Source organism: Pezoporus flaviventris, unplaced genomic scaffold (genome assembly GCF_033815535.1).
Source record: "Pezoporus flaviventris isolate CSIRO_AGI_PZ_B2104156 unplaced genomic scaffold, CSIRO_AGI_Pfla_v1 ptg000059l, whole genome shotgun sequence".
In the NCBI taxonomy this organism is placed as follows: Eukaryota; Metazoa; Chordata; class Aves; order Psittaciformes; family Psittacidae; genus Pezoporus; species Pezoporus flaviventris.
The window spans coordinates 2,630,683-2,648,497 of NW_026892607.1; the positions used below are offsets into that span (position 1 = coordinate 2,630,683).

At 44.0% G+C, this 17,815-nt stretch overlaps 1 protein-coding gene across 1 annotated transcript; it reads right to left on the reverse strand.

Annotated features, from left to right (window-relative positions):
* Positions 1 to 16,506, reverse strand: LRRC40 (leucine rich repeat containing 40). The gene is made up of 15 exons (XM_061469747.1): positions 16,326 to 16,506; positions 15,592 to 15,773; positions 14,855 to 14,928; positions 13,827 to 13,956; positions 13,279 to 13,402; positions 12,340 to 12,482; positions 11,180 to 11,352; positions 10,804 to 10,894; positions 8,288 to 8,333; positions 6,597 to 6,705; positions 5,601 to 5,708; positions 3,330 to 3,440; positions 2,081 to 2,158; positions 1,176 to 1,361; positions 1 to 373 (listed from the first exon to the last, which is right to left on the reverse strand). The coding sequence occupies exons 1-15, from the start codon at positions 16,474 to 16,476 to the stop codon at positions 268 to 270; spliced, it is 1,812 nt and encodes a 603-aa protein (XP_061325731.1). The 5' UTR covers positions 16,477 to 16,506; the 3' UTR covers positions 1 to 267.
* Between the last annotated feature and the right edge of the window lie 1,309 nt (positions 16,507 to 17,815).

The following is a 17,815-nucleotide window of genomic DNA, read 5'->3' on the forward strand; positions in this document are numbered from 1 at the left end:
TGAAGGCAGCTCGCAGTGGCATCCTTTATCACAAAAAGTGTAAACGTGTGGTGCAGTACTTTAAAATGCACTCCTGAAACATGCAGCTCGAGGAGAAAACAGTTCATAGACAGCTCCTGCTACAAACGCTTCCCAGCACAGGCAGGGTAACAGGGAGCTGACGGAGGAGGAAGAAGGCAGGAAAACCCCACGGCATTTGGGGTCGGATAGGGCAGTGCTTCACTTGCACTGGGATGGCCCAGGCTGGCCAGGGCCTGTGCTGGTGCATCAGGTGGGAATGCGGCTCCGCAGGTACTCCAGCACGGCGGCCGTTCCTTTGGCCAGGATGGCTGCCCGTGGCGTGCGGAAAGGATTGCCCTCCAGCAGGAGTGTCCTGGAACGACAGAGGGAAACCCAGCTACTGCTTGTACCAACACGGTCACACACTCCACACGGATCTGAAATTCTTCATTCCTCTTCTGTAAGAAGAATTTTAATTCCTGCTTCCCTTGTTCACACTAATCATCTCAAACTCCCCTCGGGCAGGTTGAAGCCATTCCCCTTGTCCTGTCCCTACAGGCCCTTTGTCCAAAGTCCCTCTCCAGCTTTCTTGTTGGTTCCTTTAAGCACTGGGAGCTGCTATAAGGTCTCCCTTGAGACGTACCTGAAGTCTCTCGGGACAGTGTCCTTACAGAGGGAGACCCCAAGGACCAGGAATGTGTTGTTTTTGACAAGACAGACTGCTTACACCGGGCATCTTTGAGGTGTATTATGCAGGGACATCCAGAGTCATGACTCATCATATGTTATTCAGAGGCTATCATCCTGCCTCTTACACCAAGTTATACACAGAGCTAAACGTACAGGCTGACAGTACAGCAGCTCCCTGCCTGGCTGGTCTATAGGTGCACCGCCAGTGTGTTTGTACATAACCAGCTTAGGCTCTAACATGAAATTTCCACAGACCAACACACTCTTTCCATTGTCATAAAAATCATGACACTCCCCCCCCCCCCAATTGAATAAACATGGAAGCAACTACACTGGTTTACAAGTGATAAGAGAGACCCTTTTTGTGCACTGAGACCTACACAATAATACACTGCCAATCAGTGCTTTTTCCTCTGACAACACATGCCCTGAACAAATGGGTCAGAACCTGTTTCCTAAACCATGTCATCACCTACAGAACACACCTCAGCGTTTCACAGTTTCCAAGCTCTGGTGGCACCTGAAGCAGGTCATTATTCTGAAGGTCCAGTGTTCCCAGCTTGTCCATCTTCTGTAGCTGCAGAGGGTCTATGGCCCCAACCTGATTGTTAGCCAGCAGGATCGTCTCCAGTGCTGGGATGCGATAAAGGACACTGGGAAATACTTTAAGTCTTCAAGAAGCAGAAGGCGGCAAAACAATGAAAAACAGAAGTAGGGCATTAAAAATATTAGCAGCCTTTAAAATCAGACAGCATTGAAGCTTTAGCTGTTTAAGGAAATGGTTAAGGTTGCTCTGAATGGAGACAGCATTCATTATCTTAGCTGGCACACAGAGAAAGAGGTCACCGAAATGTGTGCAGTGGCAGCTCAGCACCTATAACGGTGTCACAGGCCAACCGTGGTCACTGAGTAGGGCTGGTGTGTCCCACAGAACATGACCCAGGGGTGTACCACCACCAGGAGAACAGACAGATCCCTCCATCCTGCTGGGGCAGGGGCAGAGGGCTCCAGCCTAGCCCTGCCTGGGCAGCAGCAGTGAGAGCAGATGCTCTCCAGGGCACCACTCATCTGCTTCCTGCAGCCCATTCCCCTCCTGTTCCTCCATCCCAGGGTCCTGCTGTACTCTGGCTGCCAGCGAGCAGTCCAGTTGAGGTCTGTGGTGGGATGCACTGATCAGAAGATTCTTTAATTCCTTTTTTAGCCAGGTCCAAAACTTATGCGGCAGAAAGTTCCAAAACTACACTATCCATTGTTTAGAGAAACAGTCACTGCATCAGTTTTAACCCCACAGCCAACTGATCAAGTGCCCCCTCACATCACAGGAAAATCATATTCAATTCAGCCCACTTATTTTGGTTATTATATTAAAAAACATATAAATAGTTCTCACCTATTGAAAGAAAGATTTATTATTTGCAGTCTTGTCAGTGCCTCCATCGCCTCAGGTAGAGATGTCAAGAAATTATTTCTGTGTATCAAATAAGGACAAACAATAATCACTAACTTCTACAAAGTTTTAGTTAAGAATCCACCAAGACAGAATGTGTGTATTCATCAGTGCCACCATAGGGTCTTACACCAATTAACTGCTTCATAAAGGCGTTAAGACCATGCCTGGCTAATGCAAGCCAGGTTTGCATTTCCATTCCTGTCATAGGAGATGCAAAGTCTATCCTCTAAATATTCCCAAGTATTGCAAAGCATCTAACAAACAGCTCCACAAACCTGCCTGGAAAGTCAGCTCTGGGGGTTCAGAGGACAGTTGATGAAACTGTGCAGGTCCTGGTATCAAAGTGAAGCAGCAGGATAACTAAACCACTTAAAAATGCTGTAGCAATTTCTGGCTATGGTTACCATGGTGTTTTCCACAGCAGGAAGCCATTTGGAAGCTTCTTAAATACAAGGGGTTTGTTAGGATAAAGAAGGTCTGTCCTGAGTTTGACATAAAGAGCCATTCCAGGACAATAAAGACCACTCACTAAAAGATGCCCAAACTTAGACCTAAATTCTGAGACTTAAGACTCTCCTTGTAGCAGATGCTCCAGTCCCTTTGTCTTGGTGGCCCCTCACTCTCTCCAGGCACAGGCAGGATACATTAAATCAGGCCAAAGCAAATGCCTGTCTCTGCAACTGTGCTTTGTGAAACACCAAAGGTAAACAAACACCAATGAGCTAATCCTGGTGTCTGCACAAATGCAGTGAGCATTTCTCAGGAGTTAGAAGGTAAAATGACAGTAACTCTCTCTTGCAAACAAAGTACCCACAGCCAGCATGACAAGCTTTGTACCATCACTGTTCTACTTCCCAGCTGCCCTCCAGGATTTCCTGGTGTGGGTTTCTTTTGTGGGGTCGTGGGGGCTGTTTTTAAATAGCAGCTTCACATCTCTGAGAACCTTCCAATGACTGAAGCAAGACCTTTCATCACAGCAAGGCTCAGAGCTTGTCCACTTGGGTTGTGCGGTTTTCTTTAACCGATGCCTAAATCTAGGCCACTTGCTGCTTCTGATCTGCCAGGCACCCAATGCCGTGGAGGCAGTTTGGGATATGAAGAATTATTTCAGTACTGCTATAACAGATGGTGGTTTAAACAGGCATGAAAATGAGTTACCCAGAAAGGAAGTCCAACACACGTCACAAACCTGATATCCAAATGTGTCAATTTATGGAGCATGCAAAGCTCGGGGGAAATGGAGGAGATTTTATTGAAGGCCAGGCTGACATCACAAACTGAGTCTTTCAGCTCCACAATCCTGAAACCAAATATAAGTATGTTTTATTATGTAAGATCAGGTTTGCATTCTATTGTCTAAGTTACCAAAAAGAAAACAAAACCCTGAGGTATTCTACAACTCCAGGACACTCTGTGCTTCCTGACATTTCAGAAACAATTCTGAGCAAAGACAATGGAAACTTCACCTGTGAAGGCTGCCTGTCCTGGAGCCTTCACCTGATGTGAAGACAGAGCTCATCTGAAGCTATCAGAATGGTAAATTTTCTCTCAGTGATAAAGAGAGCAAATTTTATTACAAAAAACTACTCACTTCATTGCAGCTGAGAGGTACTGCAGAAGCCATGGCAGAGATGACCATCACTGCCATCTGCTGCCCTGGAAGTGTTTTAACCCATGCTCTTCAGCAGTCAAACAAAAGGAGATTGTTCTTTTAGAAGCATAGAATGGTTTGGGTTGGAAGGGACCTTAGAAAACACCTAGGTCATTCTGTTCCACCCCTCTGCCATTACAAATCCGAGGAAACAGCATTTGCTGCTTCTTGTAAAAAGGTATTTTCAGATGCTTTGGTGTACAGTATTTAACAGATCCAAAAGTTAGCTGCTGAATCCCTGTAACAACCTCTGCTTTAGCGCTAAACCCAAAAGATAATTAAATGAGAAAATACTCATCTCTCCCACCTGGATGCCACTGAATTCTCTGGCACCCAGCAGCTGCACACCCACACCCACCCCAGTGAACACAACAGCCTCCAGCACAGGGAAAAGTGTGGGATGCACAAGCACCACCTCACTAAATTGATTCTAGAAATTGAACTGAAAAAAGAGTTTTAACTATAAGAAAGAGATCGCATCTCTTCAAGTTCTATGTGCTAAAGGTTAAATGTGCAGCACGCTTGTGTCCAAGAATGGAAATCAGTTCCACCCACAAATGTGTTGCTAGCCTAAAAAAAGTTTTCATGATTTTCTTGGGCCACCAGAGATGAAGTAACCTTCCTCCATAAACAAAAATGCTATTTATTCCCATTTGTGCCAAGAGAAACCTTTTCCCTGACTGTGATGACATAACAAGTGCAGTAACATCAAATGCTGTGTGATGGGACACAAACCTAACAAGGAGAGGCATGGAAACTGTTCATGCTTCCTTAAAAAAAACAACCAAACAATTACACTTCCTGAAGAAACTGAATTTAAATAGAACCCCAGGTACAGTACAGTTATTGCCCAGTAAGACCAATCAAACCCCACTTGCAGCACTATCTGCATTTCTGGTGTCCTCAATGGAAGAAGGACATGGGCCGCTGGAGCAAGTCCAGAGAAGACCACAAGAATGATCAGGGGCTGGAGCACCTCCCATATCGAGACAGGCTGAGAACATTGGAACGGTTCAGCCTGGAGAAGCTGCGTAGACACCTCAGAGCAGCTTCCAGTGTCTGAAGGGGGCTACAAGGATTCTGGAAAGGGACTCTTCATTAGAGATAGTAACAATAGGACAAGGGGTGATGGGTTCAAACTGAAACAAGGGAGGTTGAGATAAGCTTTTAGGCAAAAGCTCTTCCCTGGGAGGGTGCTGAGGCGCTGGCACAGGGTGCCCAGAGAAGCTGTGGCTGCCCCATCCCTGGCAGTGTTCAAGGCCAGGTTGGACACAGGGGCTTGGAGCAAGCTGCTCTAGTGGAAGGTGTCCCTGCCTGTGGCAGGGGTTGGAGCTGGAGGAGCATTAAGTTCCCTTCCAACCCAAACCATTCTATGGTTCTATGATAATGAAGTGGTGAATCCACACAGATTATCTTCACATAGGAAAAAAATGCTCCCTAGAGAAAACAATCCCCCAGTGTGGTTAAGCACCAGCACTTCATTATTGTGAGAAGTCACATCCACCCCTCTCAATTCACCTTAGCAAAGCAAGATGAAAACCAACACGGAATGAAAGCACCACTGAGTAGAACCAAGCTTCTTTTTACTGCCATCTTCCTGCCCATCAGTGACCCGCAGCACGCTACTCGTACTAGAAACATGAGTGTATTATCCAGCATCTCAATTACACTTTTGTTTGTGTGCCTGTGTGTACACAAACAAATGCACAGCATGAAGTGTAAATACACCTGATGAGGAATATCACAGGATGCTGAGGAACAAAAGTAAGAAAGAAAGCCACATAGAGAGAACAACCTTCACAACAGTACCTTGGAGGAACTTCACTCAGCTGGTTTTTGCTGAAGTTGATCATGGTGACAGGATTGCTTCTGACTGCATTGAACATTTCATCAGGAATCACAGCTGCCTGTTTCTCACTGAACAATGGAAAGCATTTCGCTGAGTAACACAAGTCAAACGTTTCCTGTTTATTAGCCAGACATTTTAATCTTTCAGAAGATGAGTAGTAGAATAGATAAAGAAATATCTACAACTTAAAATTCTTGCAAAGCTGTTAATCAGAAAGCTACTAACCACTGTGCCATGTTATGTGGCATCTGGGTGACAGTATCATTTCACATCGGTGCACTGATCTGTTACCATACTTAAGAAAAGTCAGTAAGAGCTGAGCTACGTCACTACCTCAACACACCTGCGGATGCTGCATGTTGGGCCAGAAAGCATGGCAAGATTGGCATGAAACAGGTTTCCCCCTCTCAGCTAAGGAAACACCCCCAGCACAACAGCAGGTAACTACTCACTGTGGGGCTCCTGAACATTTGTGGTGACCGAAGCCACATCAGCCCTTTCACCACTAAGGTCCCTGCCACGTCCCAGCCTTCACCAGCACTTTGCATTTCACCCAGCAGTTCTCAGTATATCAGGGTTTCTTCCCCCTTCCCAACCTAACAACTCATGTTGTTGGTTACATTTAAGAACTAACTGGAGAAACTCATGTACTACAAGGTGTTCTGATACTTAATGGAAATTGGTAAGGAAGTTTAAAAGGTACTAAAAGCACCTGAAGGTATGAAGTGTTTCAGTGATTTAAAATGAATATTACTGTGGAATATTTGATAATACAAACAAATAATTAAAACTCTGCAATTCAAACCTATTCCTGAGCACACACATTGAAGTGAAAATTGCACAAATGCAGCAGGATTTGCACACAAGTTGATATATGTCATACGGACTAAAAAAAAGGGGAAAAAAATACAAGTGTTCTTACAACCTTAGAAATAGGCAGTATTCAACACACATACCTGTATTCCAACAGTTTCAATGTGGTTATGGTGTGCATGTTAATCCTGGACTCACTTGGAAGCGTCATGGCTGTCACAGGAGGCTCCTCATTTGAGCTGGTTACATCATCTACAGGTAACAAACATGTACAGTCACACAGACTGCAGGCTGCCAGCAGATGCGGTATCCTAGACAGGGAGGTTTCGTGTCCCTAGTCACCTGCCACCACCCCTTTTAATTCTTCCTGTGTTCCTGCTCAACTGGATATTAACTGATTCAGAATATTTCCAAGTATTCTCTAGTAAAGGCTCTCTGTAATCTTGGGTTTCTGGTTTGTTTGGGTTTGTTGGGTTTTTAGGAGGGGAGAGGAGAGGGGTTGATGTGAATTTTAAAAGATAGGGAGCAATGGAGATGCTACACTAGTGAAGAACTTGTGTAGGCAGCTGCCTCCATGGGAATGGGAGCTAGAAACAAACAGGGAATTTGGGCTAGAAATGATGATCTAGATCTATTGTCTCCAGAACAGCAAATCTGACCACAACATTAACATTTATAAACCATCATCACACCCTCCTCTGTTACAATCACACAGAAAAGCCTTTGGTGCTGCAAGGGCTACTTGGAACACTTAAGAAATGCAGTTTAAAAGCACTGCTCTGCACATCTGAGGTGCGGCCTCACACGCGTAAGCAGGGTGAAGCTCAGTTTAAAGTCTAAAGCAGTGATAAATCCAACTTCCACTAAAAGAAATTGAACAAAACTCCTTGAAAATCGGCAGCAGTCACTAATAGAAGTCGACCAACAGTTGTCCTTAACCACAACTAGTTGTCCTTTCACTAGGGAAGGTCAAAAGGGTCAAACCCAAGTTTTTTTCCCCATTTAAACCTTTACAGAAACAGCACTCCTACTGTTCTAGCTCCAACTTAGATGCCACAGCATGCAGAATAAACTCATAAGCATTGCTGTTGAGCAGGACATCAGCTAATTTTATTACCCACAATTACATTATCTACTGTACTTCACCAGATAAGCTTCTGAGCATGTACTCTGGCATTCAATTAATTTTTGTCAAGTTAATATGTCACATTTGCATGGAACCTGATGTTTGGAAGCAATTTTACATGCTGCAGTAGCCTAACTAATACTGCCATCCTCTGGCAGAGGGAGAGAAAACCCACTGAAATAAAAGGAAAATTCCCACATACCATTTTCAATAAAGGCTGCTTGCATGAATTATCAAGGCCCTTTCTAAATTAAGAGGTTAAGCATACTTTGCCATCTAAGTGCAGCATAATCCCTTCCATATGATATTTAACATGACACGTGAACTCAGTCGTTTTGCCTTATGCAAACTTGCCATCATGTTCAGAGACAAAATAAGAGAAGCTACTGGAATTCCTCATGTAAAATGCATAAAGGAACCAGGGGGAAAACACTGAACATTATTTTTCTAAATGATACTCCTCAACAAGCAATGTCTGTCAGTCAGTATTATCTAGTAGAGTAAGAAAAAGGAACAGCATGGAAATATAAGAGCAAACTGCTGAGTAAAGAAAACTCAGGGTAATTGCAGGGTAACTGGAGAAACTTGGATTTAAACAGACACCCTCAACAGGTTCCAATTCATTTTCATTTCTTACACAGATTCTCTTCAAAATGCAATGCAACAGAGCAACATACCTTCAAAATGCAATGCAACAGAGCAACATACCTTGGATTTTGCTTCTCAGGTATTTCAGAAGCTCCTGGGTGCCTTTCTTCAAAATAGAGAAAAAAAACGAAGTCAGGAAAGTCTTTGCCAGGCAGTGTCTATGTATCCGTTCTGACAGTGAGGAATGACAATTCCAGTGACACATGTGGAGCCCACAGCACTGGCGACTAAAACCCACCTAATGCTTCCCACAGGAAATCCCTCTTCACAGCAACTTTGAACTTGCTTATTTACAAGTTCGGTTTCATACTCCAGCCTGACCTCAGGCTCCACAGTTTCAGCTCTGTATCTGAAGCAGATAGGCACTTCCAAGAGCAAGGAAAAACGTTCAAATGAACTTAATCTTCCCTTTAAAAAGGTCTGGTGTAATTGGGCTTTGGAGCACACACGTAGATTTGTCAGGGAAGCTAATTGTTCAGTATTCTGCTAACTTCTTATGTCCAAAATGATATATATTGGTAAAACACTACAGCTGACATCATTTGCATGGATTTTTAACAGCTCAGCTCTCCAAAGACTTGACTTTCAGTCCTCTCATAACATCTTCTACTGGTCAAACACAGCTACTGGCTGCACAATCTACTAGTAAGTAAGTATAACCTCATCTAGCCCATTTGGTTTAGGATAAAGCTAGGTTTTCCCTCTGATTTTACATGCTTTATAACCAGGGACTGAACTAAACTGCTGAATACAAATTAACATATCTCATTCTAGCTGACATATGTGTTACACACAGTAAGAGACTGGTTGATCTGAATGCAGACGGAACAAAGAAAACGTGGAAGCTGGAAAGGAAGGAACTCTCACCTGGAATCTGATGAGATGACAGAAACAGAAGATAAAAGACTGAGAAAGAGACGCCTTAGGAGACCAGGAGTGACTGCAGGCATGTACTGAGCAAGTAGAGGGAAGCCAGGATAGAAGAACCAGGAAACTTTTAAGGAAAAGGTGAAGGTCAAAGGGGAAGTTGAGTAACAGTTACATGGCTTGCACAGAGAGAAGAGCAGGTAAAACACAGCTCAACAGCTAGGTGATGGTAAGTTATGCAAAAAGGAGAGACCAGAATTTAACAGAAACTGACTGGAAATTCACCAAGAAACAAGAATGAATTTGGGACCAGAACAAGAAGCCTGAGAAACAGGGATTGATGAGCTGGAGCAGGGGTGGACAAGGGCAGAACAGGTGCCTGCTAGACTGTTCTTACCCCCGGGCCCTGCCAATCCATAATCTCAGCATTTCCCTGCTTCTAAGAAGCGCTTGTGGAACTGCACAAGCTTCAGCAATTACTCCTCTAAATCAAGTGTAAAAAATCTACTCCATTTAAAATTCTCCAAAATACTCCACTTAAAAAATCTACTAACCATTTAAAATTGCAGTTACATGAAATTACAGTGTTGGTAATGGATCAAGACAGTGTAAGTATAAAACACTGTGATGGAATCCTCATACCTCTCATTGCTACAAATCTGAAATACACACAGGAAGTTACACACATCCGTGCTCCTATATTTCAAAGACAGTAAACCCTTGGAAGCCAGGGTACCAGAAGTTAAGTAACCAGGAACCCTAACTCACACTCCTTTGCAGGTACATTTTAAGCCAATTTTGAACTCTGGAATCATCTATGACTTCATCCACTGGAGCCCTGCTCCTTAATTTAGTGCATACAGTGCTCAGTTAATCAGATACACAATGTTTTCTCCCTTCTGACAGATACTACAAAATTCCCTTTCAACAGTCTTCGGTATTGCTTATTTTTAGAGTATCACAGAGCTTTGTAAGCTTTTACTTTATAACACCAGTAAAACCACAGGAACATATATAACTCCTATGAGAAGAGAGGCCTACTGGGGAGCAAAGAGGGAATTCTACAGCAGCATCAGTGCCTATGCTCCAGCCTCCCTCCTGCCCTATGTACTTGTTTCCTCATGCACATCTCACGCCTTCACTCTGCTGGTTACCTACACAAAGAACACAGGTCTGAGGTTCAGGTTATCCTAAACAAAAGGTAGTACATCAGACTGTCATTGCCCAAAATGCATCTGCCATCGAATATACTCTGGAGATGGATCATAGAGCCTTGTATCAGGCGAGTAGGAGATGAACAGATATCCACACTCCTCTAGGAAAAGCCTGATGTATAGTACTCACATAGCATTGCAAGGAACTGTGACTGCTGCAGGATTAGGCAGGAGACAGCTGAACTATCGCTCTTTTCCCAGACATCCATTGCTTCATTTGCAATATATATTACAACTTCTGAGGCAAATCTGAAACATGTCCTACAATGCAACAACCTCCTTTACTCCCCCGTCCTCATGGTCTGACGCACTGCATCAGACTCCAGTGGAAACAGCACCCAAATCACAATATGCACAGATAAGAGGCAGATTAAAGTTACAAAGGCTATGTGGCATCTGGATGTATTCTGACTGTTTCTAATGTTCTGGCTACACAACCAGGATAACTTACGTAAGCAACAACACCAAACTTTACATGCTGCCTCTATTGCTTACTTGCAGAAGGTCTCTTCGAATGGTCCTCAAAGGATTTCCGTCTAATGCCAGGAATTTCAACTGGGGAAGGTTCCCCAGTGTGTAAGGCAACCTGCAAATGGAAACATCTCATTTCAGAGCAGCCTCAAAACAATTTCTAAAAGGATTTGGCAATGGTTCGCCAGATGGCATGGTACTCTGAAGCTCAGGCTCAGGTAAAGAGATACAGAACATATAATTAATAAATTACACAACATAGAAAGGGCTCCTTCATTTTATGATCGAGTCCTTTTTTAATTACATATCACAAAGTGCAATGCAGGAGCTACAGAATGAGCTATCATCAGATGTCATTAGCTGTGCCTCATCACAGCCACAACGCAGTTTTTAATATTACCTACTGATATCATTGTTGGAGAGGTCAAGTCGCTCCAGTTTCTGAAGCAGAGCAATTTCATCAGGAACTGATTTTATCTTGTTGTCTCTGAGTTCCAGCACAGAAAGGGAAATCAGATGCTTCAGATTCTCTGCATTTAATATTTCAATCTGATTTTCACCAGCATGCAATTCCTATGGAAACAAAGATCACCCACAATTATGTTACTCTACTGATCTCCTAAATCATGACACTGGCAAAAATATGCAGTGATGTGGAGAAAATGTAGATCTCAATTCCCTTTCATCTGCATATGAAATACCAAAGTCTCCAAAGATCCAGGCACACTAGTCTGAACTTAGCTTTTTGTCACCACTGTGGAACCCTCAGCTTTGAGTTCCAAGCTAGGAGTAAATCTGCCCCATCTTCAAGAACTTGACAATGCCTTTATTCGAGAAGTTTCTTAATTTCCAAGTTACAGGAAGTTGAGAGGGTAGCTCCCCCTCTTCCTACTGGAAATGTAATTGGGAATAATTTTGTTATAAAATGCTGAAAAAGCTTGGAATTTTAACTACTGAGTTCAGAGTTATGCACAACTAAAGCATGTGCACTCTTTGATTGATGTTGGCATTGGGAACAACGCAGTGGTACAGGCATTCATTTAGCCCATTCACTTTGCTATTATTAGTTGAGTAACCAACTTCTGATGTTCTGAAACAGGCAATTTTCAATTTTAAACATACTGGGAATTAAGACTGCAAAATATCAGAAGATCTGATTATCCTAAAAGGAGAAATAAAAAGTATACTTTCTCTGCAGTTACAAAGGAAGAAAACGATCATGAACAAAGTAAATTTATCTAGAAAATGTTCCTAGAGAGAAAAAATAACTGTAGCAAGACAACACTAGATCCAGTTTTCAGTCATTCCTCTTCTAAATATTTCTTTTCTTTCCCAAATCTGAAGAGTAATGCTGCAAATTTGTCTCTCACATGATCTTAGGATTGACCAATATGGACTATAAGAGTAACTGCAGACAGGGGTGTATTAAACAGAGTTTTAAACACAACTTTTGATCATAGCACTTCACAAGAATTTGTGTTTAAGTTGTTATTTTAAGTTTACAGAAAATACCCTTTTTTCTGTACCAAAATACAGCATACCAGCCATTTCAGACCTTACCTTCAGTAACTCACAGGAGGGAAATTCTGGTAAGGAACGCAGTTTATTCTTTCTCAGATAAAGTTGTTCCAAAGATGCCATAGTTGCAAGTTTAGGAGGTACCGTTTCCAGGTAGTTTTTAGTACAATCCAGTTGTCTCAAGCCTACAGAAAGAAGTGTGCAGTGACAAACAGAGAAGTAAGAGAATATAAAAATTGCATTGTATGGAAGCATAAATATCCTGAGGCTTAAAATAAGCAGAAGAACATTTTGTCAAACAGAATTTTGGAAGATATCAAATCAGTCAGCATCAATGTTTCTGAAACGAAGGCATCTGCTTTTCACTTATTCTTCACAGAACATTCTGGAATGCTTTCAATGACACTGCCAAAAACTCACTGTTGTCAATAAAGGGTCTAACCATTGCAGACCATCTCAGAAAGATCTGCAAGTCATTTCTACAGCACTTATAAAAGCTGCTCCTCTAGAGCTGCCTCAGCTATTAATATCTGCATTTCCTATCAACCACTACTCAGCTTGATATTTAACATTCAAGTGTTACAAGTCAACTTTGTCACTCCAATTTATGTTTTTCCTCTCCAGTAATTTTAACTGTCTCTCATTTATGCTTTATTTTCCACTCAAACTGTGCATTAGAGAAAAAAAAAGTCAGATTTCTTATTGCAGCCATAAGGCTAATAACCTCTAAGCAGAACTAGGTTAATCCTTTACACCTTTCTGATCATTCCACACCCCATTTATCAGGAAATACGAACCATAAGAGGACTCAAGCTGGATATACACTAGCTGTAACTGACTTTTTTAGATCACGCTGAACTAATACTCTTGAGAACACAGTAACTCTTTAAGCATGTATTTCTTAAAGCCTGAATAACATGCACTACATTTCTGAACACAAGTACAGAGCTGGCTGCATGGCATCTGAAGAAACTGGTTTACTTTTCATGGCGCTGAGGTCAGCAGGCAGGCTCTGGAGCTGGTTACAAGCCAGATTGAGTCGCACCAAGTTAATGAGCAGAGCAAAACTTGTTGGAATGTCTGTGAGATGGTTGTTGGACACATCCTGAAGATTAAAAAAGGAGAGAGAGAGAAAGAGGCCAGAAATAGAGTTGTTTAAAATATCCCATGAGTATGACTACTGCAAAGTTAATTACTGGCAGAACATTAAAATGAGATGGCTGACATATTCAGGATCAACCTGGTAGGAATGTGAATAGAAGAAACAAGTCTCCTGTGACTGAGAAATCACAAAGGATTTGATTTTTCTTACAATATTTGTCAAACCAAGAGCAAACCTTGGTTTCAAGCAAGGAAACAGCAAACCAACAACCCACCATGTAGTAACTGAAACTGACAACCTACGTAAGTCCTTAAACATTCACAAAGTTCTGTGCCTTAGACATAGAGGGTTTTAATCAGCAGTAACAAAAGGTGGGGAAATCAGCCCTTCTGCACAAATAAACATTTTTCAAAGAGCTGCAACTTACTAATTCCTCTAAACTGACAAGTTGGCCAAACCCATCTGGCAAGACACTCAGCTCATTGTGGTGAAGAAGGAGGCTCTTCAAATGTGACAGCTGCAGCAGCTCTTCTGGGATACTTTTCAGTTTGTTGTGGCTAAACACAAAGAGAAAAGCAATTACTGAGTCGTTTTAAGGAAGTAACTGCTGCAGACACTCCTGTTACCTGATCCTACCCGTCGCTGCTATCAGCAGGGTGATCTCAGGCACCCATGGCCTGTTGAAACACAAACTCTTCAGAGCCTAGAGCACAGAGCATGGAGCACACCCAGCACAGGGAATTCCGTGCTGGCACAGACTATTAATTCCATCCAGAAGGAGAAAGGCTTCTGCAACCCACTCCCATGCTGCACCCTGCACATGTACTTGCTGCTCAAGATACCATCACCTTGAAGAAAAATCTGTCTCCTACAACTGTCACAGCCTTCCACAATGGATTAGTTTCCTGGGAGAAATTAATCCTATTTACTTCTTCAAGAATTCCTTTTATCCTCATCTGAATTTGCTGTATCCCAGCAGGATCTCTGTTTGTTTGATGTACTTCACACACAGAGAGGCAGCATACCCTCCTTCTTCTTGTGCCCTAGTTTACAAAACTACTCCAGTAAACAGAGGATGATGAACTTTCCAGCATGAACGAGAACAATACAGTTCTTTACAATGTATATTTTTCATGAAAAAAAAGTATGTTTATACTCAAAGCTGCCAGAATGAACCAAATGAATGTAGATACTGCTTTTGTGTGCTTATTCAAAGTATCAGTTTTCACCCTCCAAGTGAGACCATGGCTTTGAATTTCAGTGAAACAAAACTTTAACAAAGTTAAGGTTATCATTTTTGATCCAAAACTTACAATTCTCAATCTACTAATATTTTCTTGTTGAAAATCTGAAATCAGTATCTGAAAGAAAACTTGATATCCTGCAATCTCTTATTCACCCTGTCAAAGTCACTGTGGTATTTCTCACATTCCAGTTTTGTAACGTGTAATTTACCTGACATCAAGTTTCTGAAGGTTCTCTAACTGTCCTAAAGCAGAAGGCAGGGATGTCAGTTGATTATCGTGCACCTGGAAAAGAAAGTTTTGAGCACACAGTTACTAATTTGTACCATGTAGGTTTCCTTTCCCAGAAACAAATCAAGCTAACCTAAACACAGCGTAATTTTGTACACAGTAACAGCTACATACATGCCTCAAAGCAAGTACCAACAGTAGCTCTGCAACTGCCAAGTTGCAAAATTCGACTTAATTAAAACTAAGAGAGTAGATATGATCTTTCTACAGAACAGCACCCACTATCAGCATATAAACTGATAAAAGAGTGATCTGTAACAACCTTTTCTGTATCCTGAGAATACACAAGTGCCAATTCTACACATCCACTGCTGCAGGGAAATGCAAAACAAAGATCGGGTTAAAACTTAAACAGGGGAAGTTTAGATTGGATATAAGGAAGAAATTCTTTCCTGTTAGGGTGGTGAGGCACTGGAATGGGTTGCCCAGGGAAGTTGTGAATACTCCATCCCTGGCAGTGTTCAGGGCCAGGTTGGACGAAGCCTTGGGTGTCATGGTTTAGTGTGAGGTGTCCCTGCCCATGGCAGGGAGGTTGGAACTGGATGATCTTAGAGTCTTTTCCAACCCTAACTATTCTATGATTCTATCTACGGCTCTGTTTATTTCCCCTTCTATGGGGAGAGCACAGTCCTACTGTAATAGGATCACTGTACTTACATCCAGAACAGTGAGTGCAGGCAGAAGTTTGACATCCTCTGAAAGACACTGCAGCTTGTTTGAAGCCAGTATCAGCTTGGTCAGATCTGTTTGCTCCCACCAGCGATCCGCAGCACCAAAAGAGAGATTCTGACGAGCTTCCTCTGGAGTATCCAAGTTTATCCGCCACACATGCTGAGGCACTACACAGACAAACACACAAGTGTCAACCAACATCTTCAGGTGCTTACTCTCAAATTTACACCATCATAATGCTTTTCATACACGCATATGGGCAACTGGGTTTCTACAGACGTTTTACCAGACCTGACAATAACAAGGTGACGGCAATCTATTAAGTTCATCTGCAGATGGCAGGAAGCATTCATTGCTGTTGCTCCCTCCGTATCTTTCCTGTCCTGCCCGGATGGCACCGCCTAGCGCAAACCCAGCCACAGGACGGACACAAGCCCGCGGGATCGCCCAGCACACAGAGCACCTGAAGCCACAGCTGTGGCTTTCGGAAGCGCCGAGGGCCTGGCCCAACCGCAGCCGCTCTCCCCCGGGCTCCCACCCCTCCGCATCAGGCCCCGCAGCTCCGCCGCCCGCAGTGAGACAGCAGCCCCGGCTCGGCGCGGCTGAGGCGCGGGACGGAGGGCTGGAACCGCCCGCTACAGGGAGAACAAGGAGCGCTGCGATCCCGCCGCAAGGCGCTGAGCCGCCCCAGGCTGATGGGGCCGGCTGCCCGCGCTCACCCTCACTGAGGTTCCGGCCCGACAGGTTCAGCTGCCCGCTCTTCCGAGCCGCCCGGATCAGACCCTGCGGCACGGCGGGGCCCGGCTCCGCCGCCTCCCGCATGAACACAGCGCGGGGGTCCGCAGCCCGCGCTCTCCGCGCCGCCGCCATCCCTCGCCGGGGCCGCGCCGGCACCTCCCCAGCGCCGCTGAACAGGCGGGGCCTGGCGGGGGCCCTCGGGAGGGGCCGCGGCTCCGGCAGTCGCCCCGCGATGTCCCGGCTCCGGGCGCCGCCATTTGCCGCCGGCCGCGCGCGTTCCGGGCACGGCGTCGAAATGGTGCCGGACACGGAGCGGGGCCGGCCCGCGGGCGCTCAGCCCGTCCCGGGGGGCAGCGGGGCCCAGAGTGCCGGCTGCCCCTAAGCCCCGCAACCGGGCTGTCGCCCCCTGCGAGAACAGCGCCGCCATTTCCACACCAGGCTGGCCTCAGCGCTGCCCTGTGTGGTTTCCATCCTCCAGATCGACATGAAGTTCTGTCCGTGGCTCCCTCCAACACGTGGGATGACAAAGAAATCCCGTCCCCTCAACAGCAGTGATGTATACTGTACATCCGCCGCTGGTATTGTTAATGTACATATTAGGATCCTGAACATGGACTTGATTCTGTTCATAAGATCAAAGGAGAACATCCAGGATGGATTATACCAAGAATGAGTTACCTGACAGCTTGGCAAAGTGACTGTTTGATTAACCAGCTTGGCAAAGAAACTGACTTTTAAGGTGTCCTGAAGTGAACTGTCTTCATTATAATACTAAAAATCACACCCACAGGTCAAAAAAGACCCTGGTCCAGCTGAACACCCCACCTCTGAGCTTGTGGAGTGATTCAAGAGATGGCACAGCAAGTATTGTGATTATATGGCACTTTTTTATCAACTTGCTGTTTTCCATTTCCCCTTTAGTCCACAGCTTGCAAACTGAATAGAAACATTAGACTGAACAATCCTACCAATGCTAGAGGTTAACAGGGACCTGTGTCTGCTGTTTATCCACAACTCAGGAGCGATATTTCCCGATCCCACCAGCTTCTCCTGGTGGGAAGGATGGGAAAGGAGTGTCTCCACCTCAATCACTAGAGAATTTAGCTGTGGCTCTTTCTACTTCTCATTTTTCACAAACACAAGGTTTGTGTTCCAAACATTTGTGTTCCACACTGCCCTTTTTGAAAAAAACTAATAACAGTGCCAAACAAGATAAAAGTAACTAGCTAAGGACCAAATACGTTAGGTAAATAAGTATGTGACTCAAGAAACTGTCCTGCTTCAGGCGCTAACACTTGAGGAAGGGTTTTGGCCTCATTAGCTTTCTACTGCTGCTCTGTAATTCCCTTTTTCTGTCTCCTCTCTCTTTCATCTGAGTATTAAAATAAAACACAGCTGGAAACCCCAGTTTTGTATGAAGATTTCAAGTAACCATCGCTGGCAGTGGTCAAGCCTCTGGATGGGGATTGGA

Bases quoted from the DNA above. Each gene is read 5' to 3' on its own strand.
- LRRC40 (XM_061469747.1), bottom strand. From the start codon at position 16,476: ATGGCGGCGGCGCGGAGAGCGCGGGCTGCGGACCCCCGCGCTGTGTTC. The intron at 13,957-14,854 runs GTAAATTACACG...CTTTGTGTTTAG, and splicing joins CTTCAGAAACTTGATGTCAG to CCACAACAAACTGAAAAGTA. The intron at 374-1,175 runs GTGTGTTCTGTA...CTGTCGTTCCAG, and splicing joins GGAAACTGTGAAACGCTGAG to GACACTCCTGCTGGAGGGCA.